Below are 24,369 nucleotides of genomic sequence, written 5' to 3' on the forward strand. Positions count from 1 at the left end.
GTGACAGAAAAACCCTTTCTGTCGCTGTAGGCTGTGTCTTCATTATGGGGCTATACTGGCATAGCTACAGCACAGCAGTTATGCTGGTATAGTCCCTGTAGTGTAGACATGGCCTTAGAGGTTTTTATGGTTGCTGCTAAATTTCTTTCTTAGTCAAAATGCTTCATTTAAGAAATAGTCTTCCCCTTTATTTTACACTCTGAAAATCATTGTTAGTTTATTTATTGACACTGAATTTTTTTCATCAAGATAAAGGACTTCTGTTCTCGAAGGCCTACATCCTGGACTGTATCACATAACCCAAGTACCTTGCTCTGTGCTGTTCTGCTCCATGGAGAGATGGAGTAGGGAATGCCTGGCTGCATGCCCTATGTGGTGGAATGATAGATGCAAATAGCAGCAAATTCTCAGGCCCCTAGCTCCACCAGACCATGCTCTGCCCACAGCTGACCCTAATGTCCACAGGGCAGTTGTGAAGCTAAGCACCATGCCACTCCAGGGATGCACCCTCAAACTGGTCGGAGAACCTCATAAACATTAACAAGTTTATCCTCACAATGTAAGCAAGTATTATCTTCCCAAAATTTACAGAAAAACAGAAACTGAAACACAAAGTAAATAACTTGCCCAGAGTCATTCAGGGAATCTGAGGCAGAACTGGGGATTGAGCCTCAATTTTCTAAACCCTAGCTATGCGATTGGGGCCAAGGATTTGCCTCTGAAACCCAGTTTTTCCCCTTGACTTCACAGGGAGACTGTGCAAACCTTCCCCAGCAGATTTGACCCTAATTTGTAATCCCTTGCATTTTTCCTCAGAATTCATTCCCCCCCGCAGTTTCCTGTTGTCCGCACACTTTCATAAATTTTAGTTACAAAATTCTACTCTTAGTTAAAAAACAAAACTGAAAATCTGTAAAAACAAACAACATTTGCTCCTCCAGTGCACGTATGAATAACTTCTGTTGTTGCCAGCCTGAATAAGTTCCTATGGTTCCACTTAGTTGCCTTGCAGCTGATGTTCAGTTTAATCAGACACATTTCCTTTCAATCCATGACACCTCGCCTTATACACTGACCTTGAATGCAGAGTAGACAAATGTCTCCTGACAATTTGAGTATATCATGTCTCCTGAATGCCCTTATGCAATAATATCCTCAAATAATTCCAAGAAGTTAGGTTTCTTTCTGTGAACATTTTGGTAGCTTTTAAATGATGCTAAGCTTTTCTCTGTGAATTCAAAGTTGTTTTTGTATATTCTAAGTGGAAACTAAACCAATTGGCTTCTATTTTTCATATGTCCTTAGACCCTTCCTTAAATAATAGCATAGTGCATAAAATTATCCCTGAAAATTAAAATCTGCACAAAATGACAAACCTTTCTCCACTGGTGCTGGTGCCATTGTGACAGTGCAAGCAAGGTGAGTCTGCTGCACAAGAAAGGGGCAGAGTTTCAGGGAATGTACATCCCCTGTTCATCATGCGCACAATTCCAGTGGGGCTCCTTGTGAGGACACAGTGAGTCTAAGTCTGGGGTGGGCCAGAGAATCTGCCATTACACAGATTATCCGCACCTTTCATTCTGGTCCAATTCAAAGAGGGGGAGGATGCAAGGGCCTGGAATAGTCAGGCCATTCATCCAGTTTTAAGATGGACAGTTCTCTTTTTCTGTGGTCTGTCCCCTGTCCGCTACAGAGACAAAACTGAATGTGGTTTAATCAGGTATTATGGAGGAGGGATGCCATTTTGAAGATTGTGCTGCTCCACCCGACCGCGTGACTTTGCACAAGCCAGGTGCGATGTCACACTGTGGGGGGAGAGAGCAGTATACTCTTCAAAATGGCATCCTCTGTGCAATGTGACCTCTCACACATTGTGTGTGCAAGGTCACATTGGCGAGAAAAGCCCATACCATTCCTGTAAGTACCAGAATGTCTCGTATGCTGGGAATTCAGCAGTGGCAACCCTCGCCAGGAATGGTAATAACACAACAGTACAAAACTAAAGTCTAGTGTGTAACTAAATCATAACAGTGTCTATTTTGAAGTAGAAGTCATGAGACTGGCTAGAAATCTGTGTCCACAATCATTTTTGTTAGCCCATCTGTCAATCATTTCTATTATCTCACTTTCACACTTTTCCTTCCCTCCTCTATCTTTGGGTTTTGCATAATGCCCATCATTGTAGTATCTAATCACTGAACAGTTTGCCCAAGTAAAATTCTAATACAAAGAGTAAGTAAGCTATCATGATGTTCTCTAGATTCTTCACTCAGTAGTCAGTGTCTAAGGGCTTTTTATCCAAAGCCAACTGAAGTCAGCGGAAGACTTTTCGTTTATTTCAGTGGCATTGGATTAGATCTCTAATGAAGAAATCTCTGTGACCAGTAAGGGAAATTGTTTGCAGTGATTTTAACTGCATCTGCTAAGCTATTTGTGCTATCTGTTAAAGGACTGTTACTAAAGTGGGGGTGGATTTCACACATGGGACTTTAGTCATAGAATACACTTTACAGGGCTAACACCCATTAGTATGATTCATGAGAAATAGAATTTAAGAGAAGAGGTTGAATGGCCAGAAGATTGAGTGAATCAACTGGGAAGGCATTAATGAGTCAAAATTAAATGGACTGAGACAGACTATCGTTGGGAATGACAAGTTTACTTATAGCCACACAGGGTTGCAAATCTTACTGTACATATGATTGTTCACTTTAATTCCTTAACCAACTTGTGTTCATTTCTGCCCCTACACTTTTGCATTTTCCTGGATGCTCATTTACAACTTCTTCCTCCACTGATCTGTCAAAAAGTATATTTAACAAACATTGAAAATACAGTCCGGTCTGTTGGCATACACACATAACTTAGGTCTCTTTTGACTGATATATTTAGTTACTCTCTTTACATACCATCCTTAAATGAGTTTTAATTCCGTTCACATTTGTATGAGGACCCTCCCAATGAATGTCTGCCCAAGATTGGATTTTTTTTTTAAAAAATGTTCTGCACCAAACCCTTGCTCCTTTATTAATTTTTGAAGGCACTTTTCCTAATTGGCCCTTATACATATGTGTATGTTTCCAACCGCTCATTTATAGAGTGAATATTTCTGATGCCCTGTCTTGAATTGTTATTTTATTCATAGGTTTGGTCTTTTTAGCACCCTTAAAAGCAGCAACACAAAAGTGTAAGTGTATGACCTAGTTCCACAAGTGCTAGGAAATTCAGAAACAAATCTACAAACTGAGGCTGACATTCTGCTCTGGATCATGCCATTGTGCCTTGAGAATTAAAATATAACCCAGCATTTCCAATATTTGCACCTTAAATTTTGACTGTTATTCTGTTTGTGTGTGTGCACATATATAATATAGGTGGCAACAAACTACAATTTGATTTAAAATTCCCTGACTAGCATCATGGGCTTTTTCCATCCATGTGAGTAAATGATGCCTTATATAGTCTAATAATTTTTCAAAGCTTGCCTACTCTACTACATTGTTGAGGCACTTTTTAAAAGTGTTGTCTTCTCTTTGACCTTCTACCTAATGTATTAAAAGGTTTGTACTATGAAATGACAGTATATCTAGTAACAACTTCGAAAGTGCCTTCACAATATACTGTATAGAACTACATTTTACTGTGGTTATACAAGAGGTGGGTAGTCAAACATGCATGTCTATGAATTGCCCCTTACTTGGCAAATGGGCATCTGAGCACACAAATTAAAAAAATTGTCCATCTAACCAGACTTTTATGTGCAGTTAACAGGTATGCACAAACAATTGGGGGTCTTCATACAAAAAACAATTTTTTTATGTGTAACAGTTGCACAGATATTTTTGCCAGTACTCCTGTTGTTCTATGCCTTGAAATGTTGATACCCCATATTGTAAAGGATCCTTCAAAGTTGTTAGGTCACTGTGATTCTCCATCTATTAAGAAGTTAGCTAGAGATGCCCTCCAAAATTGGAAGGTCACGGTTTGCACACACATTACTGAGGGAAATGATCTCTCACAAGGTTAAAGTTCTTCAGTATATCTTGGAAAGTCATTTGTAATGCTGTTCAGATCTCAGTGAGCTCTGTTTGTAGTAGTACCATATGTAAAATACCTGGAGCCAGATCCTTCACTTATGTAAATGTTATGGCTTCATTGACTTCATTTAAATCAGGATCTGGCTCATGATATCTAAAATTTCTGTAGCCAGGCAAGTTGGTATTCTGTTAATTTTTCAAATTAACTCTCATTTTCACCAGATTTCCCTCTCATTTTGCTTTTTTCCTTCCTAGAGCGATTCAACGTATATCTTATGCCTACACCAAATTTAGATATCTATGGGGAATGTACAATGCAGATCACACATGAAAACATCTATCTCTGGGATATCCATAATGCCAAGGTCAAGCTGGTCATGTGGCCTCTGAGTTCTTTGAGGAGATATGGGCGTGACTCAACATGGTTCACATTTGAGTCTGGAAGGTAAGAGTTAAGGAACTGTGGCAAGTGGGAAGAAAATGCAAATCACTCCATTGTTCAATTACTGGGAGGAAATATTGTTACCATGGAAATTCTGGCTAATAGTTACTATCAGTTACCTACCTATGCCTTGATTTTGAAGATAGCATTATACTATTGGAGGGAGGATCCACTGACATGTGGGGGGAGAGAGTGATTCTTGAGAGGCAGATGCTCTAAGTTAGGGTATTCCATTTTTTTGAGTGAACAAGAAAGAGTAAATGCTACCTCCCATTTTGTATATTACTTTTCAAACTGCTTCATATTCAAAAGGATTGCATCATGCTAAACATTTAAAAGCACTAAAAAAGTATGAATGCTGCCCTTTTGTTTCTATCCAGCTTATTTCCATTTGTACCATTGCTGGGGCAGTCTTTCAAATAATGGGAACTGTGTTATCAGATTTGAGTATTAGAGATGTGACTATGCTCATGAAAGCTAGCAGGATATGTGTGTGCATGATGCAGAAAAATTAAAATCTGGTGAATGTCAAGGTGTTTTCTTCCTGTTATATGAAAAGAAAAAAACATCACTGGCCAAAAGGTGTAGGGTTTGTCTAATGCACGTTGCCATGCCATGTAGACAAGCCCTAAATCTTTTTTACAATTTATTTTTGATGATAGTCATGTCCTTATAGCTGTGTGCATCAGGATTCATTTTTATAGAGGTTTTTTTAGGGTGCTATTTCCTTTCCTTCACATCTTCACCATTAAGAAACTTAATAGGATTATTCCAACAAAATTGATGGAAACTACAATGGCTGACCTGTGGTTCGGTTATACTTCCAACAGACTAATTAGTGTGAAATGATTCTGATGTAGGTTTATAGAGAAACTGTTCTACTCCAAAGCTAATAGACAGAGTAGCAAGTGCATTCTTGGGTGTGATTGGTTACAGAAACCACTTAACAGATGGCAGATTTTAAAGTAGTTATACTGTAAGATTACCAAAGGCTGAAAGGGTAAGAAAAGTCTGAAAACACAAGGTAAACATCTATAGTTATTTGATGCCTGTAGCACTATAGCATTTTCAGCAGACTTCCTTTTTTGTCCATTCAAATCGTGTTTAATTAACAAACAAAAATGGGGACAAAAAATGTCAATGGGGAGAAGGCTACATTCACTGGGCTCAGGTTAACCATACAGCATAACTTTGTGTATCTGGCATTGCACAATACAGCCCAATGCATGTTTCATGAGTTGCATCACTGAGGACAAGAAATCTCTCTGCTAAAATCTAATATAGCTCTAATTAAAGTCACTAGAAAGAGAATTAAATTGGGCTTTTAAATAAGAGACAAGTCCTGTAACTAGAAATGATCAAAAAAAAGTAATGAAATATTTTTCTATTGAAAATGTTGTTTTGTGGAAACTGAAATGTTTTGCTAAAACATATTGGTTTCAACAAAAATTTTATCAGGAAAGTTATTTGGGTCCAGGATGGAATTAGAGAGAGAGGGAGACCTAGCCCAGAATACATAATTTTCTAGTGTTTGGGGCACTCCCCTCGGATGTAAGAAACCCAGATTCTAATCCCTGCTCTGGCTTATTTGTAGCAGGGACCTGAACCTGGGTCTTCCACATCCCAGGTGGGTGCCCTAGTCACTGGACTATGTGCTACTCTGGGGTTGGTCTGTGCCTGTCTCCGTCTTATTTTTGTTGTGAAAAAATTGAAGAGGTCTTGTTTTCGTTCCACATCAGAATAAAAGTAATCTTAAATCTCAATCTACGCTTCATTTTCTATGATCTGATCCCTCCCTTGGTTCTGTCAGAGTTCCTTATATGTGAATTTGCTCTGGCTCAGAAGATAGGGAGGTAAAATATATGACTACAGAAAAAGTAGTGCCTTTAATGTCATAAGCCTATGAAATGCAACATTGATGCACTTTTTAAAACCTGTCCTTGGCTTTATTCTATGGTTCTCCCTCCAGCGTCTCTCTGAACATTATTATTGCCTGGTTCTTTGATCTGTTCATCTCCTAATGCAGCAAAATACTGATATATGGTCTCTTATTAAAAGTGAAGAGTTGAGCCATGCTGTAAAAGGATGTTCACGGTAGTAGTGTTTTCATCTGAGGCATCAAAATACACATTATAATAATCTCTGTGTGCGCCACAGCACTAAGTATGAAGTACAGTATCGGCATCAGTCTCCCGGTGACTATTGAAAGCAATCCAGGAGATTTTAATAGGCTATTTTAAGAAAATGACATTATGTCAGGTTGGGGGGGGGGGAATCTCCCGGAATAGCTTCAGTCAGAATTAGCAACCCTAAACTGGTAAGACTTACGGAAGATAGCTATAAATGAAGATTGTTACTGTATTAAAAACCTTTTCTTTTATCATCAAATCTGGCCAGTATATGGATTTAATACCCTGTCCGCCTCTCCCTCAATGTGAAGAGAACCATACACACTTGTGGTAACCAAGCTGAAATTTTCCCCAGACATCTTAGTCAAATGCACACCAGTTTGGATTAAAGCATAAAATAAGTTTATTAACTATAAAAAGATAGATTTTAAGTGATTGTAAGTGATAGCAAACAGATCAAAGCAGATTATCTAGTAAATAAACAAAAACACAAAATGAGCTTAACATACTAGATAGGTAGGATATGAATTAGCACATTCTCACCCTGAGTGATAAACAGGCTGGCAGATTCTTAAGGCACAATCTGCCTTTTCTTTCCAGGTTTTCATACACAGGGTAGAAATCCCTTTAGCCTGAGATCATCACTTCCCCCAGTTCAATTTTTATTCCTCAGGTGTTCCAAGGTGTTGTTGTAGGGAGAGTAAGGTACAATCATGATGTCATTTCCCGCTTTCATATCTTCTTCCCACTTGCTGGAAAGCTCTTTTGCTGTGACCTGGGTCAAACAGTTCCCATTGTGTAGTGCTATCTCTGAGAAGTTTCTATTGTATGCAGTTCCTGAGGTAATTCTTGTGCTCGTGTGCATTTCCTCAATAAGCTACTAACATTGTTTGTCCTTTTTACTGTTGTACCTGAATGGCTGCTTGTGGGTGTTTTTAACCTCACAATATGCTTGAGTAACACATACATAGCCCAACTTCATAACTTCACATACGACGATAGCACATACAATCCAATAAGATATTAATGTCGAGCAAATCAAGACTTTTAGAATGAAAGTCACAAGGCATACTTGCTACAAAACATATCCTAATTACATGACAAAGATGAATATGGGGGTGGCAGGTTGTCACAGCTTTGTTCTAGGAAAGCTGTTTGGTCACCTATATTAACCACTGGTCACAAGCTATCGAATGAAACACTTAGAGGTGCCAAACCCAGTTGGACATGCACAGAAATTTTAGCTGGTACACAGGGTTCTGTCGCCCCAAGTTCTGGTCTAAGAGTGGGAGAATCATAGGAGTAAGAGATGCACCCCAGGGAAGAAGAGGCCTAACTCCTGAGCGGGTGCAATTAGAAAGAATCAAGAGGACTCAAGTACCACTAGCTCCATAACCATGACACATGTGCTTCCCTGAAATGCTTTTCTTTCTCCTTGGTAGAGTTTCAGGTGTTGGTATTTGAAGGATACCTAAGTATGTCCAAGTATAGTCAATCTACTCAGACATAAATATAAGAACAGCCATGCTGGGTCAGACCAAAGGTCCATCTAGCCCAGTATCCTGTCTTCCAACCATGACTAATGCCAGGTACTTCAGAGGGAATGAACAAAACAAGCAATCATCAAGTGATCTACCCCCTGTCTCCCATTCCCTGCTTCTGGCAAACAAGCTAGGGACACCATCCCTGCCCATTCTGGCTAATAGTCATTGATGGACCTATCCTCCATGAACTTACCAGTTATTTTTTTAACCCTGTTATAGTGTTGGCCTTCACAACATCCTCTGGCAAGAGTTCCACAGGTTGACTGTGCATTGTGTGAAGAAATACTTCCTTTTGTTTCTTTTAAACCTGCTGCCTATTAATTTTCATTTGATGACTCCTAATTCTTGTGTTATGAGAAGGAGTAAATAACACTTCCTTATTTACTTTCTCCACATGTCATGATTTTATAGACCTTTATCATATCATTATTGACTGTCAGTACACATTGAGTGGATGTTTTCTGAGAACTATCCACAATGACTCCAAGATCTCTCTCTTGAGTGGTAACAGCTGTTTTAGACCCCCATCATTTTATGTGTATAGTCGGGATTTTGTTTTCCAATGTGCATTACTTTGCATTTTTGAACATTGAATTTCATCTGCCATTTTGTTGCCCTTGTGATGTTATTGACATGAACTGTGGCCAGGGCTGGCTCTAGGATTTTTGCCGCCCCAAGCAAAAAAAATTTTGGGTGCCCCCATTTTTTTTTCATGCCCCCCAATCCCCCGGCTCAATTCCGCCCCTTCCCAGCCTCTTCCCCAAATCCCCGGCCCTGCCTCCTCCCCCAGGCATGCCACATTTCCCCCCCCTCATTGCTTCCTGCAGCTCCCCCCCCCCCCCCGCAACCTCCCGCCCTAGCTCACCTCCGCTCCTCCTGTTCCCCTGAACATGCCACTGCTCCGCTTCTCCCCCCTCTCTCTCAGGTGAAGGAGAGGCAGCGTGTTCAGGGGAGCAGGCATAGCGGAGATGAGCAAGGGTGGGGCGGAGCACAGGAAGTAACGGGGGGGTAGCAGAACCGCTCCCCGCCCCAGCTCACCTTCGCTCCATCACCACCGCTTCCCCTGGGTGCGCTGCTGATCGGCTTCTCCTCCCTCCCTCCAAGGCTTGCCATGCCAAACAGCTGTTTCGTGCATGGCAAGCCTCGGAGGGAGGGGGGAAAAGCCGATCAGCAGCACACCCAGGGGAAGGGGTGGTGGTGGAGCGAAGGTGAGCTGGGGCAGAGGGGACACATTTCTAGGGGTGGCATGGCCAGTACCGAAATGCTGCCCCCAGAAATGTGCTGCCCCAAGCATCTGCTTGTTTTGCCTAGAGTCAGCCCTGACTGTGACCGTATAGATCATTGTTGCAACCAAGGTCCTATAGTTTCACCAAATCTTGTACAAAGGAAGTCAAGTAAGGTGTCTATAGAAAGGTTGTAATTTGCTGGATATGATTATGCTGGCTGAATGTGTGTATCATTTTTGTGTTTGAAGTTATGAATATTGGCTTTGTACTTGTATCTCAATGTTTTTGATTCCAAGTAGCCTCAGTGAAGCATTTGGTCAGCTTCTTGAGAAAGGAGTATTCTCAGTAAGTGCCCAATCAAGAAACGCCAATGGACAACGGACTTTGGGAGATGCCAATCCACATCTGAGCTTTCCTGGGAATGTTCAAACTAACATGTAAACAATGGCATTGGCCTGCAAAAAGCTGAATCATTCATGGACACGTGACTTGCCCAGGTGGCTATAAACTCCATCTTGTTGCTGTGACTTTGCACAGAAGAATAAAGGGGTTTCCACCCACAAGAGAGATAATATAAAAAGCCCTGCAAGCCTCTCCATTTTGTCTTCAGCTGGCTCAAGAGATGGCCTCTCCACCCCAAAGAGATGCCTGAAAGAAACTGGAACAAAGGACAGTAACTATGGGGGTGTGAGTGATTGCTGGACCCACACTAGGAAGGAGTCTAGTCTGTGAAAGAAGCATATTGAGACATCTCTGCGGGTGAGATTTATCTGTATTCAGTTTCCTACTGTATTAGGCTTAGACTTGCATGTTTTGTTTTATTTTGCTTGGTAACTTTCTTTGTTCTGTCTGTTATTACTTGGAACCATTTAAATCTTACTTTTTATACTTCATAAAATCACTTTTTGCTTATTACTTAACTCAGAGTAAGTAATTAATACCTGGGGGAGCAAACAGCTGTGCATATCTCTCTATCAGTGTTATAGAGGGAGGACAATTTATGAGTTTACCCTGTATAAGCTTTATACAGAGTAAAACAGATTTATTTGGAGTTTAGATCCCATTGGGCGCTGGCTGTCTGGGTGCTAGAGACAGGAGCACTTGCTAAACTGTTTTCAGTTAAGTCTGCAGCTTTGGGAGCGTGGGTCAGATCCTGTGTTGCAGCAGATTAGCGTATCTGGCTCAACAAGACAGGGTTCTGGAGGCCCAAACTGGCAGAGAAAAAGAGCTTAGTCTCAGCACGTCAGGGCACAGTCCCAAGGGGGTCTCTGTGACTGAACCCGTCACAGCCCTGTCCCCCAGTTTTATGAGATCCCTTTGTAACTCTTTGCAGTCTGCTTTGGACTTAACTATCTTGAGTAGTTTTATATCATCTGCATATTTTGCCACCTCATTGTCTACCCCTTTTTCCAGTTCAGTTATGAATATGTTGAACAGCACTAGTCCCAGTACAGACCTGTGGGGGACACCACCACTCACCATTCTGAAAACTGACCATTTATTCCTTTGTCTCCTATCTTTTAACCAGTTACTGACCCATCAGAGGACTTTCCCTCTCGTCCTATGACAGCTTACTTTGCTTAAAACCCTTTGGTGAGGGATCTTGTCAAAGGCTTTCTGAAAATCTAAGTACACTATATCCGCTGGATCACCCTTGTCCACATGCTTGTTGACCCCCTCAAAGAATTCTAGTAGATTGATGAAGCATGATTCCCCTTTACAAAAACCACGTTGACCGTTTCCCAACAAATGGTGTTCATCTATGTGTCTGATAATTCTGTTTGTTACTATAGTTTCAACCCATTTGCCTGGCACTGAAGTTTGGCTTTCTGGCCTGTATTTGTTGGGATCACCTCTGGAGTCTTTTCTAAAAATTGGCATCACATTAGCCTCCAGTCATCTGGTACAGAAGCTGATTTAAATTATACCATAGTTAGTAGTTCTGCAATTTCACGTTTGAGTTCTTTCAGAACTCTTGGGTGAATACCATCTGGTCCTGGTGACTTATTACTGTTTAATTCATCAATTTGTTCCAAAATCTCCTCTAATGATACTTCAATCTGGGACAGTTCCTCAGGTTTGTCACCTAAAAAGAATGTCTCAGGTTAGGGAATCTCCCTCACCTCCTCAACCATGAAGACCACATTCATTTAGTTCCTCTGCAGTGGCCACACAAAACTGTTCTTTCACTTCTCTTTGTCTGAAAAAAAACCTGTAATTAAATGTGTTTTTCTTAAACACTCATCAGGCCTTGAATCCATTTCCACAGCTGAGAAAACTTTAAGTTCAAGGGTTACTGAACCATGAAGAGTGTTAAGTTCAGAATAAGTGTTGAGCCACATTTCTCTGTAATTTCTCTCCTTTTACTTGACCGCAGGTTGATGTATTAATTTTCTCAAGAGAAAATACACAGATGCCAGAGTTATGTGAAGCAGAAAGTTCAGTGTTTGACAGATATCTTTTATTTTTATGTCATTCTTCTACAGGCAAGTTTTGGAGTTTCATTGAGATGTCACAGTCAGGTAACCCGTACAGTAACGGTGGGGGAAACACCACAAATTCTTTTTGCATGTGATGGTGGGGCATTTTTTTTTCCAAATACCTCAAGTGAGAATCATTTTGGCCAAGTGGTTTAAAACCACTAATTGGAACTTTTTTTACAATGTTTCAAATTCAGCTCAGATCTCTTCTCCCACTTTCTTAAAACAGTATTTTCAAGTTTTGACAGTATTCTTTTAAGAGCTTAAAAATAAAAAGTTTGTGGAGGAAATAGTTAATAAGAAATGTTGCATATTTTTCTTCAGGCTTTGTCAGTAAATACAATTATAAAATTTTACAATGATAGTAGGAACAAAAATGGCATTTCTTACAATTGAAAAAAGATGCAGTGTGGCAGCAAAGGAAGAATAATTAGCTCTTAGTCTTTGGTAAAAGTGCCCTGCCTAAGGGTATGTCCAGCCAGTGAGTGTGTTCTGATTGTGTAATGTTTCTCTATTTTAATTCATTGGCTGCCAATGTTGTCACTCAATATTCAATTGCAAGACTTATGTGGTTGAAGTTTCTGCCAACCAATCCAACTTGGAATAAGCTCTATCCTGCTCATGTGTTTGACTTAATCGTGCATAATAAACAGACTTTTAATCCTTTCTCCAAAACAAGATATAAAAACAGCAATCACCTATTAATAACTGCCTTGTGATTGAATTCAGTAGCCTGAATGGGTATAAACTATTCAGGAATACACTTAGGCTGGAATTTACAAGAAGGATTTTAACCATCGGAGGAGTGAGGTTCTGGAACAGTCACCCAATAGGAATTGTGGGAGCAAGCAACCTAACTAGTTTATCTTAAAGCCTGGTGCATTTGCAAGACGGATTGTATGACGGAGTTGCTTGCAGTGGGGTGGGCCTGGGCTGGGCAACCCTAGGAGTACCTTCTGGTTTGTGTCTTATGTTCATAGAATCTCACGCTTCAGGGGGATTCAGCCAGTCACCTGTAGGAGTCAGGAAAGAAGTGTTTCTTCCCCCCCACCCCAGCTATATTCATTCAGTGGGAATAATGTCCCAGCTTGCCCAACAAGGTAAAGTCTCAATCTCCAAAATAAACCCTGGTATCATGCACCTTGCCAGTGCATCCCACATTAGTGTCCAGGAATCTGCCTCTGACGTCAACCAAGGCCTGCATAATGATGGAGTAATAGCCTTTGCAGTTTATATACTTGTGCTCCTGGTGGAAGTCACATGAGTCCATCAGTGGCCAAGGCACAGTTTGGAAAGCCCGTTCTCTCAAACCCAGCAATTATTTCAGGAACATTTGTAATGCTCCCCACCTTTGGATACATCACTGTCCTGATTGACTTACAAGCCACCACAACAACCCCTGTAGTTGACTTACGAACTCCAAACTGATTAGGAAGAGATGTATAGAAGTCTGGAGTAGCCTGCATGGCCTCCCTCATATATGTTTCCTGATGACGAAGGGTCGGAGCAAGCTGATCACAAACCTCCAGGAATGTCTGCTTCTTCATGTGAAAATTCCGGAGCCACTGCTGGTCATCCTTCCTCCACATGATGATGTGATCCCACCAATCTGAACTTGTGGTGCTGCTCCAGAAGTGTCAGTCTATGTATGGGGAATGCACAGCTATGGCAGCAGGCGTGAGCAGCACTGGGGGCTTGCAGCCAATATGCCAATGCTGTTCTGAAGGTGCCTTTGGCAGATCAGAAACCACTGCCAAAATGCCAGAGATGCTCTGCCTGCTTCCCTAAATAGAACTCACAGCATGAGCTGGAGAAGTTGTTCCACCAGGTTGATGGCTCTGGCTGCTGGCAGCATGATGGGAGTGTGCAGATCCTAAGTAGCTTGGCTGGACGAGTTGGTAGGCTCAAACCACTGAAAATGCTTCTGGTCAAGTCCTGAAGAATGGACAGAAAAGTTCTCCCCCAATCCACTATCAGCCAAACCCTATAGTGGCTACAGCTGGTGAGGGCACTAGGATCACTGTGATGCAATGGGATATGCCCCAAGAAGCAGAACATCTGACTCGGGTCTGTGTAGTGCAGTATGGACATGCCAGCACATTTGTGTGGCCCGGGTTTACAATGCAATGGGGACATTGAAGTGCAGGCTTGAAACCCCGAGTCTGCAAGCCTGGATCCCACAGACCCAGACTTACTGTGCAGCGTACACATAGCCAACTATCCACTAAGGGGTTTATTTCATCTTCCCCTGAAGCATCTGCTACTGGTCACTGTTAGAGACAGGATATCAGACTGGATAGTTAGTCTGATCCAATGTGTCAATTTTAGTGGAAGATTAATGTTAATAAATGTTTTATTTATGTATGTTGTGTGGGGTATATTAATTAATGCACAGAACCTTGAGGCATCCAACTGTTCCATATCTTTACTTACATACACACACACAAGCCTCAATGTCCCTCATATTTTTTGGTGTCCTTGACTATCCATGGGATTTTCTACAGTAGCATGTAAAGGGCCAAAACAGAATCTAGGCATTGTTTAAACAAATAATACAAAGACAGTCCCTGCTCCAAGGAACTCACATTTTAGGATTTAGAAAATGTGGACAGATGGGATAGAGGAGTAAGGTAACAGCAGAAATAGGAATGATTGCATAAATCAGTAGTCACTGCCGTCTCCATAGTCACAGTTGGCTACCAGCCTAACCAGTGCCATATGTTAGTGATTTGTAGGCCTCTCCTTTGTTCATTGTTTGTGGTGAACAGTGTGTGCTGAATACTATATGCTGTTAGATGTAAGGAGGAAGAGTTCTAAACAAACAGATTCTGTTCAGAACATGTATTTCCACCTTTCTGTACCCACAACTTAACAATCTTTGACTCTGGTGTCTCCACTTTTCTTCTGTAAATCCATCAAAGCATCATCTTTGTTCCAGATTGTCTCTGATATTTTACTGTGTTAGATGACTTGTAGCACTCACCCTCCACATCAAACTTGCCAAGGGACAATTCAATATAATGTTCTATTTCCACTAAAAGTACAGACATATTTATAAATAAATTATCCCAGAAATGTTTGTTCCAAGCAGGGTACTTAGAAAAACAAAACAAAATTACCTTTTCTAATATTTCAGACTGGTTGGGCATTATAAAATTGTTGTATTAAAGAGTTCTTCTCTTTGGAAGTATGTGACCAGTGGTTTACAGTAATCCTAAACATTCTTCTTAAAATATAAATGTTTATTTAACCATAGGAGCACAGCATAGCATAAAAGTAAAAGAATATTAAAACAATGAAAGGTCCATATCTGTGGCTCTCTGACTTAGAGTCTAAACAGTGTCCTGATGGGACCCCAGGAGGTCTAACTTTCCCCAGATTCCTCGTATGGTAGGCTCTGGGTTCTCAGACGTAAAAGCCTGTCTCTGTTAGTTGCTCCTCTCTTGAGGGCATGTGTGTCTTTAAACCCTCCTGAGTCTCTTTGCCCTGGTTTTCATTACAAACGTATGTCAGTATAACTACATTACTCAAGCATGTAGAAAATCCACACCCCCCAGTGACACAGTCATACTGTTCTAATTCCATGACAGGTGTGAGCAGTGCTATGTCAATGCGAGAGCTTCTCCCACTAACATAGCTACCACCTCTTCAGAGAAGCTCTCCTCTTGGTGTAGGTAGCGTCTTCGCTAAGGGCTGCAGCGAAGCAGCTGTAAGTTTTGATAAACGCATTGATTCTCTCCGTCCCATAGGGACTGAGTCCCTAATGGCAAAACATGTCTGGCAGGCTCATAAGGGGCCTGAGCCAGAGCATCGAAGTTAATGGTTCTTCCATTGCCATTCAAGTTTTTTCTGACAGCCTTCCTCTTCCTGGGGGCTTTTCGTGACAATCCTGCTATTGAATTAATTCAATATGTGCATCCAGTAACTGTCAACACGTAATATTCATAAATTATCACAGGCAGCTTCAAATGCATCACACTATTTGTTTTGGTTATTTGCCAGCCTGATTACCCCAAAACTCTGAGGTGACTAAAGGCTGAAACATTAATCATTATTCAGAATGTATACTGACCTAAAACTTTAAGACTGCTTTTTCAATGCATATCAGTGCCAACAGCCAGACACTACACCACATTATTTTCAACTCAGTGTTCAAATAGAGAGAGAAGCCACAGCTGGGGCATCTGGTGACGGAATCGCCACAGCACAGTCATGTAAATGTAACCTAACTCACTTTTATCAATGACATGGCCCACACTTTCAGATGAACCTCTAAACTTGGGCCCACCAGCTTGTGTGCTTGCAAACAGCCATTTGTGCTCCATATGGTGATTCAAAACCTGCATTAAAAGGTGCAAACTGAGTAGTGAGTCATGCACAGGAAACTGTCCTTATTCAGAGGTGAATCATTGAAATTGAGGATTGGTCTATGTAGCTCTTCTTTTCTATCTATATAGGTTTTGATAAGGTTGCCCATCATAGTGTCTGTCTTCAGCTGTGAAGCCCGCTGCTCAGGGTCTTTCTATTTGGCATTCACTGCCCCATTTTTTATTAGCCTGTTGTGTTTCGTTCTCAACAGGACTTTCAGTATCACTTACAGTGCAGATTTTGCTGCCTGATTAGATGATGTTTATGTCTAGGATGACATTTTTCTCATTGAAAGTTAAGGTTCTTACAGTAAAGTGGGGTGGGGAGTTCCTACCCTTGCAAGCTTGAGAAAGCTTTCCAATGTTATGGCTGTATCTTTACAATGGGGCGGGAGGATCTAAATTTCAGTTTCTAACAAAGTTACAATAGAATATTGTAGAATACAGCAAAAATACAGAAAGACTCTAAAGTGGTGGAATATATTATATCTGCCCCGACATTTTTCTGCTTTCTCCTATGTTAAGCTATAATTTTGAAGGATTTTCTGTGTATGTATTTTAGTGGAACATGTACACTCTCTCTCTCTTCAAATTGAGCCAGCAGCCTGAAAAGAGCAAGCTGCTGTACCTGTCCAACTGGGCAGAGAGAACATGTAGTGAGATCACATTTGGTCACATGCAGAAAGGTCTAATCATTAGATAAGATGACAAATAAGTACTCTCAAATTCTGATGCAGCTGCACTTAAGGTATATGGGAAACTATATAGCCTACCAACATTTCAGATATCTTAAAAGGGCTGACTTTTCCCTAAAAATCCTGCTCATAGCTATGGATCTGAAGAGAGATGTACAACGTGTTTTCTTGGTCTATGGTTTCTCAGATGAATGAATTATGACATATATTATGAAATGGGAAAATATATAGCTACATATAATATGTGATGCTCAAATGGAATGACTCATGGTCCATGCTTCAAAGAAAACGATTTTTAAAAAATCCATTCCAAAGTAACTGAGCAAACAGTTCCACTTCAGAAAACAAAAACTTGTAATCTGTATCTGTACATGAAAAATCTTCTCCCCTTTCTTTCCACGTCTTCACTTTTCACACACACATTCTTAAAGGATAGTAAGTTAAAGGTAACTGACCTTTATAAATCATAGAGGATACAAGAGCAAATGCTAGTTCCAAGTCAAACCATTTTTGAACAGAACATAATGATGTTCCTGGTGATGATGGTAAGGCAAAGAGGCAGTCACCTCCACTTTAGTGCAGTGGCTTTAGGTCCTGTCTTTCTAACAAGTTCACCTGCCACAACCAGAATGAGACTTGACATACAATGTTTTGGCACCACTCCTGATTTCCTCCTTTCAAATGAGCTGATTTATATCCATGTCTTGAGCTCAGAAGGTGCGTTTTCACTTATTCTCTCTATCTCTCACTTTTCATACCTCACCAATTGGTACAGGTGAACACAGACCCAAACCCTTGGATCTTAAGAACAATGAAAAATCAATCAGGTTCCTAAATGAAGAATTTTAATTAAAGAAAAGGTAAAAGAATCACCTCTGTAAAATCAGGATGGAAAATACTATCCTGCTATATGCCCTGCTATATGCACAAATCTTTGCATTAATTTTCCTGCCTCAGAATGTGACTAAAGATTTCATTAGCATAAATAAGTAGAGGTGGAGAGGAAGAAGACAATGCAGTTTCTCCATTTAAAATAATTTTAGATTTTCACTATTAGTTCCAAAGTCACAGCTTAACCCTTTAATGCCACAGCAGGTGCTCAATCACAGCATTTAATCTGCCATGTCGAGATTTTGAATAACTCTGGAGAGACACAGCCATAGAAGCCTTTCCACCATAAGAGTGACACGCACATCATTCTGCACAAATAACACAAAGAAAGAAAGAAAAAACAAAAGCACAATGCAACAAATAAACCTTAAAAACCCCAATAAAATAATGTAATAAAATGAAACACAATGGTCCTACCCCAAGCAGAGTTCTTTTCGCCAAAAGAGAAGCACCGGAGTCCCTTGAGGGCCTTGCTATTGCTGTTGGAAGGCACTCAGGTATTACAGTAATGAATGACAGTATAAAACTCAAAGATAGATAGAGCCATATCTGTGTGATGGTTTCACTATATACAAATAAGGCTGTTCAGTGAGTAAGATATTGAAATAAGCAATTGTAGAGGGCTTATATGTTTTTAACAACTTATTGCTAGACATATCTGTTACTTGGTTTAAAGATATTGTTCTGAATTGTGTTTTTCATTGTAAATATTTAAACTTAGATGTAAACTTCAAAGAACTTGACCAAAGAGACCCTTTCTCAAAATACATATATAACATCTAGATCTCTGTTTTTTTCCAATTTGTCAGAATCTGTGAGCTCCTGGACAGACTGGGCAATATGGTACCACTTGTCAGTCTATGACAGGGGTTCTCAAACTGGTGGTCGGGACCCCTCAGGGGGTCACAAAGTTATTACACTGGGGGGTTGTGAGCTGTCAGCCTCTGCCCCACATCCCGCTTTGCCTGCAGCATTTATAATGGTGTTAAATATATAAAAATCTGTTTTTAATTCATAAGGGGAGATCACACTCAGAGGCTTACTATGTGAAAGGGGTCACCAGTACAAAAGTTTGAGAACCACTGGTCTATGACATGAATGCAGTTGAAAATCTGTTTGAGGAACCCTGCACTACTCTGTACACTGTAGCAATACACTGTACAACACATAAAGGCAGCTAATCAAAACACAGCGAGCAGTGTCCATGTGCAAAATAAGTGTGTACATGTGCACATACAAATCAGTGCAAATGCATACGTGCACTTGCACATACATTTAATTTGTAGGCACGTTCACTCTTGGCACATGGTCCCCAGCCTTTGATTTCAAAACTTTGCTTCCTGAGGTTTAAAAGGCAGATAGCCTACTCCTAAAAAGAACTGGAATACTTGTGGTACCTCAGGGTTCCTTGCCCACTCTGAACTCTAGGGTACAGATGTGAGGACCTGCATGAAAGACCAGCTTATTCTTACCAGCTTACATTAAAAACTTCCCCAAGGTACAAACTTTGCCTTGTCCTTGAACCGTATGCTGCCACTACCAAGCGTTTTAAACAAAGAACAGGGAAAAAGACCACGTGGAGACGTCTTTCCCCCAAAATATCCCCCCAAGCCCTACACCCCCTTTCCTGGGAAAGGCTTGATAAGAATCCTCACCAATTTGTACAGGTGAACACAGACCCAAACCCTTGAATCTTAAGAACAATGAAAAATCAATCAGGTTCTTAAAAGAAGAATTTTAATTAAAGAAAAGGTAAAAGAATCACCTCTGTAAAATCAGGATGGAAAATACTTTGCAGGGTATTCAGATTCAAAATACAGAGGATCCCTACCCCTAAAGGTTATCATGCTATCCAGAAAGTTTGGATCGTTTCCTGCTGAAATTATAGTGTGATCAGATAGCACATGAAAAACCGGGACACATTTTTGAGAGGACGGGGATATATAATTGTGTATATAAGACAAAACCCCTAATATCAGGATGGTCCCAATAATATTGGTGCATCTGGTCACCCTATTAAATCATAAGTGATAAATGGTGTGGTGGTTCCGTTCTAATTCTAGTGATGACACTTGCTCACCCTGGAAATAACACGGCACAGTTTGGCACAGCTCAGCATAGTTCTCAATCCCTGCTCAAGAGCAGGGGAACACGAGGCCTGCAATAGCTGAGGCACTGCAGGTCCGGACTCATCTTCATAGGCAAACCTGTGTTGGGAGGCTTGCTTAGCCCTGGTCTTTACTTTGATTTGTTCTAGCTGTCAGTCCTCTGATTTAGTAAATAATAAATTAATTCAAAGTCGTATTGGTTCTTTTATGTTTACCTTTAGTATGATTTAACTATCCTTGAACCTGATAGTACCTCGCTGACTTTGCTGCATCAAACAGCTATCTGGGGTCACCACACCATGTCTTTGACCTTTGCTGTCATTCACAGAAGTACAGCAGCTCTCGGCAGCTAGAAATAACTGCACCTAGAAATAACCTTATAGGACTAAAAACAGTATTTTTTCCGCAGTGTTTCTTCCAATCATTTCTTCCCAAGGATGATTATGGATTGTACTTAGGCTTTATGAAGCTAAGTTTAATACTTTTATCAGGATTATTTTGTATTTATGGTGCATTATGCCTTTCATCTTGAAGGATCCCAAAGTGCCCCATGAAGTACAGTACATACATTCACCACTACTGATATACAACCACCTCTGAACCACTAAACACGGAAAAGAGAGAAAATTGTGGCTCAGGACAATGGTTGAAAAAAACCTTCTTCTTTTACGAAAAGCCTTTTATATCCACGCTACCACCAGACCTTGACTATTTCAAGACACCTTTCAAAAGTGCTCAGCACTCATAATTGAACCCAAATTCTCAAGAGTTCATTGCCTGGTTAGCCATTTAAGGCTAGTCTTCACTATGAGCTAGGGGTATGAGTCTTCTGCTCATGTACACATATATGCACAACAGAAGCATGGCCTCGCTATGCTAAGTACATACCCACCGATTTCAGGCGGCATGGCTAAGCCATGTCTCTGCTCCTACTTCCCATGCTACCATGATTTCAGTGCTGTTTATATTCATGCTAGCTCAACCAGAGCTAGCACAAGTATGTATACCCAAGCAGGGGAATCACACCCCCAGCTCATAGTGTAGACATAGCCTCAGTCTAGCAGCTGGATTTTCAAATACTCAATGTCCACAGCTCCCATTGACAGAGTGGAACTTTATATGTGACTTTTCTCTTTATAAAAATATTCCTGCTGTGAATTTGAATCTTTTTTATTATTGTTTATTCCTTTGGAAAGGGTTAAAATTGTAAACTTTAGCTGAATGCTCTCCATATAGTATAGAAAATAGCTTCTTGAGTTTTTCTGGCATTTTAAGTGTATTTACTAACAACAAACATTGGTCAAATGTGTGTTACCAGTGAAAAGCTAAGTTTTCAGAATTGAATGTATGCAAAGTAGTGCATAATTTGCTGCCTGATTGGGCATTTACAGTAAATGCACATGCAAATGACATACCAGTGAACTAGACATTTGTGAATGAAATTACTATGTTTGTCTGCAGTAATTGTATATGCAGGCTGTAGGTATAAATCATGTTCAAAACCTGGGACCTAAAGCATAAAGAGGAAAATAAATGAATACATTTAAAATAAAATCATTATTCTGCTGAGGGGAAAAGAAGGATAGTCACTGAAAATTATGTCAGAGTACCAATTGTCATGGAGTCACAGGCCCAATGCTCTGGAACTGCTCTGTATGAAGCCAGACAGGACTCTGGTGTAGTATGACTGTCTTCCAGGAATGCTGTCCTGGGCAAAAAGCCTCCTTGTCTATGGCCTTATTCGGTCTGACCTCAGAGCATTCAACACCCCTGTTCTCACTGTGCACTTCAGCAGCAGGTTCACCTGGATGGGACCTCTGGGGATGCCAGAGGGGTCCTGCACACCAAATTTGCAGTCAGCCGTGACTCTCAGCCAGTGTGTAAAACAGAAGGGTTTATTATTTGCCATCACAGAAATCAGGAACTTTCAGCTAAGTCCATCTTGGGGGGACCCCTGGCATGGTGCCTTTGGACTCCCCTCTCCGAGTCCCAAACAGGAGACTGACCCCCTCCAGCGGCCAGACCTCAACACCCCCCCCATCCCGTTGCCCCTCCTCTGGTCTTTGTCATGCTTCCTGGGTAATGTGTAACCTCGTCGTGTCCCCCTCCTGGTTCTCAGGTTACCAAGGGCATCAGCTGTCACTTACGTGCAGGCAGCTGGAGAAACCTCACCTGCCCTCGGTGTTCTCAGCAAAAGTCACACTCCCTTATTCCCACCATCTAGGCAGTGGTGTAATATACAGGAAAACTGAGGTACACACAGTATTCATGCAAAACAGTAAGACTGACATAGGCTCACGTACAACCTAACAAGGGGGGGGGGAACCACTTAATCACACCAACACATAGCTTATTCTGCAAGTCTTTGCATGTGTCTGAGTGTCTTCTCATCTCCAACTTTAGCTAGGTAAGAACGTATCAAAAACCTAACAGATAAGGAAAATCTGGAAATGTGTACCAAATTTTATATGAAGCTCATAGCATGACTGGAAATAGCAGGCAAAATAGGATGAGATAAATCTTGAGGTATGTTTGACTGAGTTCTTGGGCTCCTTTATCTGTTGCTTATTTAGGACACTGCAGGAAGTTTTGTCTCTAAGACCCTATGAGAGGAAGTACTATTAGATACTGTATCCCTTCTAATAGTACTTCCTGGATAGCAGAGTAGGTTATTACTATTATTGCACTATTAATAATTCTGGAGTCTGAGTAATACTGGGATGGTATGTGATTTAGTATTACTATGCATGGAGACTTGTCACATCATATTTTCTAAAAGGCCTTTTAATGAATGCATCTACACAACCAACCCTGTTCCGTCGACATAAAGGGCTCTTAAAATTTACTTCTTATGTTACATTACATTACGTTATGTTACTTACATTAACTTAGTGCAGAGTAGACACTGTGTTATGTCGACAGGAGATGATCTTCCATAGACATAGCTTCCACCTCTCATTGAGATGGATTAATCACAACAACAGGAGATTGCTCTTCCATCGATTTAGCGTGGTAGTGAAGAAAAGCGTAAGAGTCAAATATAAGATTGCAGTAACTTGGCTTGCTTAAACCAGTAAAACATGATTTTAGTATTTTACCATATAAAACAACATTGCCTTTTCTTTTTTAGTTACTCTATCCAAGTTGAGTAAATTCCCATCCCTCTAAGTGAGAAATGAGCTCTTTCTTTCTCAAAGTAGCAGTATGAGTGGCAGGATGTATTTCACAGATCGGCAACCTTTGGCACACGGCCTACCAGGCTAAGCCCCCATGGTGGGCTGGGCCGGTTTGTTTACCTGCCGCGTCTGCAGGTTCGGCCGATCACGGCTCCCACTGGCCGCGGTTCGCCGCTTCAGGCCAACGGGGGCTGAGGGAAGTGGCGCGGGTCAAGGGATGTGCCGGCCACCACTTCCCACAGCCCACAATGCCAATCCCTGATATATTTTTTCTGTCTGGATCCGTGTGTTGTGATGATTGAAAGCTCACAGCCAAGTGTGGGTGTGGATTATAAAAATAAAACAGGTTCAAATTAGTACTGCTTAATGCAAAATTCTATCCATGTGCAGTGTGTAAGAAATCGCAATATTCCAGTGACCAACAGAATCATGTGGTGTTTGTGGGGAAGAGAGAATGGAGGTAAAGATCAGTGAACTGTGTCAATATAGTGACAGTTGGGGGAAAAAAACTGAAGTTCTCTGAAAAGCTGGTCTTGGGGACATTTGCCCTACATGGGAGAGTAACGAAAGAACTGGTTGAACCATCTCCATTCCTGATGTCTTAACTGGGATCAGAGGCATTGCCTAGTAGACAATGTACTGTAGGGGAAGGAACTGGCAGAAGGGAGTCAAAACTACTTCAAACCATGATAATAGCAGTTGTGTGGATACCCTAAAGCTGAGGGCTGGGTTGAAAAGTCAGGTATTACAATGAAGGGCAGCAGCATTCTGAGAGGCAGCTGTGAAGCCAAACAAAGAGATGAAGTTGATGGGGCTTAATCTGATTGGTGTATGAAAACTGGGAAGAGTTCATCAGGAAGCTAGTAGGGAAATAATCAACCTAGTGGATTCAGAACAAAATTAAGGGCTAGAGAGTGGAACAGCCCATGGGAAAAGGAATTGAGGGTAAGTAGACAGGGGCCAGCGAGACACCATTAGAGCTGGGAAGAGGAAATCTGAACAGGAAAAGCAAGGAATGGTTGTTATGGTGAGGTAGCTAGAAAGAGCAGGAGAGGAATGGGAGGGGACAGTGACACAGGAAGGACAGCAGTGCCTCTGCAGCATGATAAAACAGTGATGCTTTGAAAGTTTCAGAGACTTTAGGTAACCAGTACTTAGGATGTATTTGAGAGAACAAGCACATCTTGCTTTGAGAATTCCACTTGTTTTTGAGAGGCAAGTTGGGGGAGGTAATATTTTTTACTGGACGAACTTCTGTTGGTGAGAGAGACAAG

At 41.0% G+C, this 24,369-nt stretch overlaps 1 protein-coding gene across 5 annotated transcripts in view; it reads left to right on the forward strand.

Moving 5' to 3' along the window:
* DOK6 (docking protein 6) overlaps nucleotides 1-24,369 on the forward strand; it is a 431,293-nt gene that overhangs the window by 280,156 nt on the left and 126,768 nt on the right. For all 5 annotated transcript variants that reach the window (XM_073331713.1, XM_073331715.1, XM_073331716.1 and 2 more), the window contains one exon: nucleotides 4,293-4,482. In XM_073331713.1, the coding sequence (XP_073187814.1) occupies nucleotides 4,293-4,482 (190 nt within the window). The remainder of the gene's footprint in view (nucleotides 1-4,292; nucleotides 4,483-24,369) is intronic.

The sequence above is a fragment of the Lepidochelys kempii genome, chromosome 2, assembly GCF_965140265.1.
Source record: "Lepidochelys kempii isolate rLepKem1 chromosome 2, rLepKem1.hap2, whole genome shotgun sequence".
Lineage (NCBI taxonomy): Eukaryota > Metazoa > Chordata > Testudines > Cheloniidae > Lepidochelys > Lepidochelys kempii.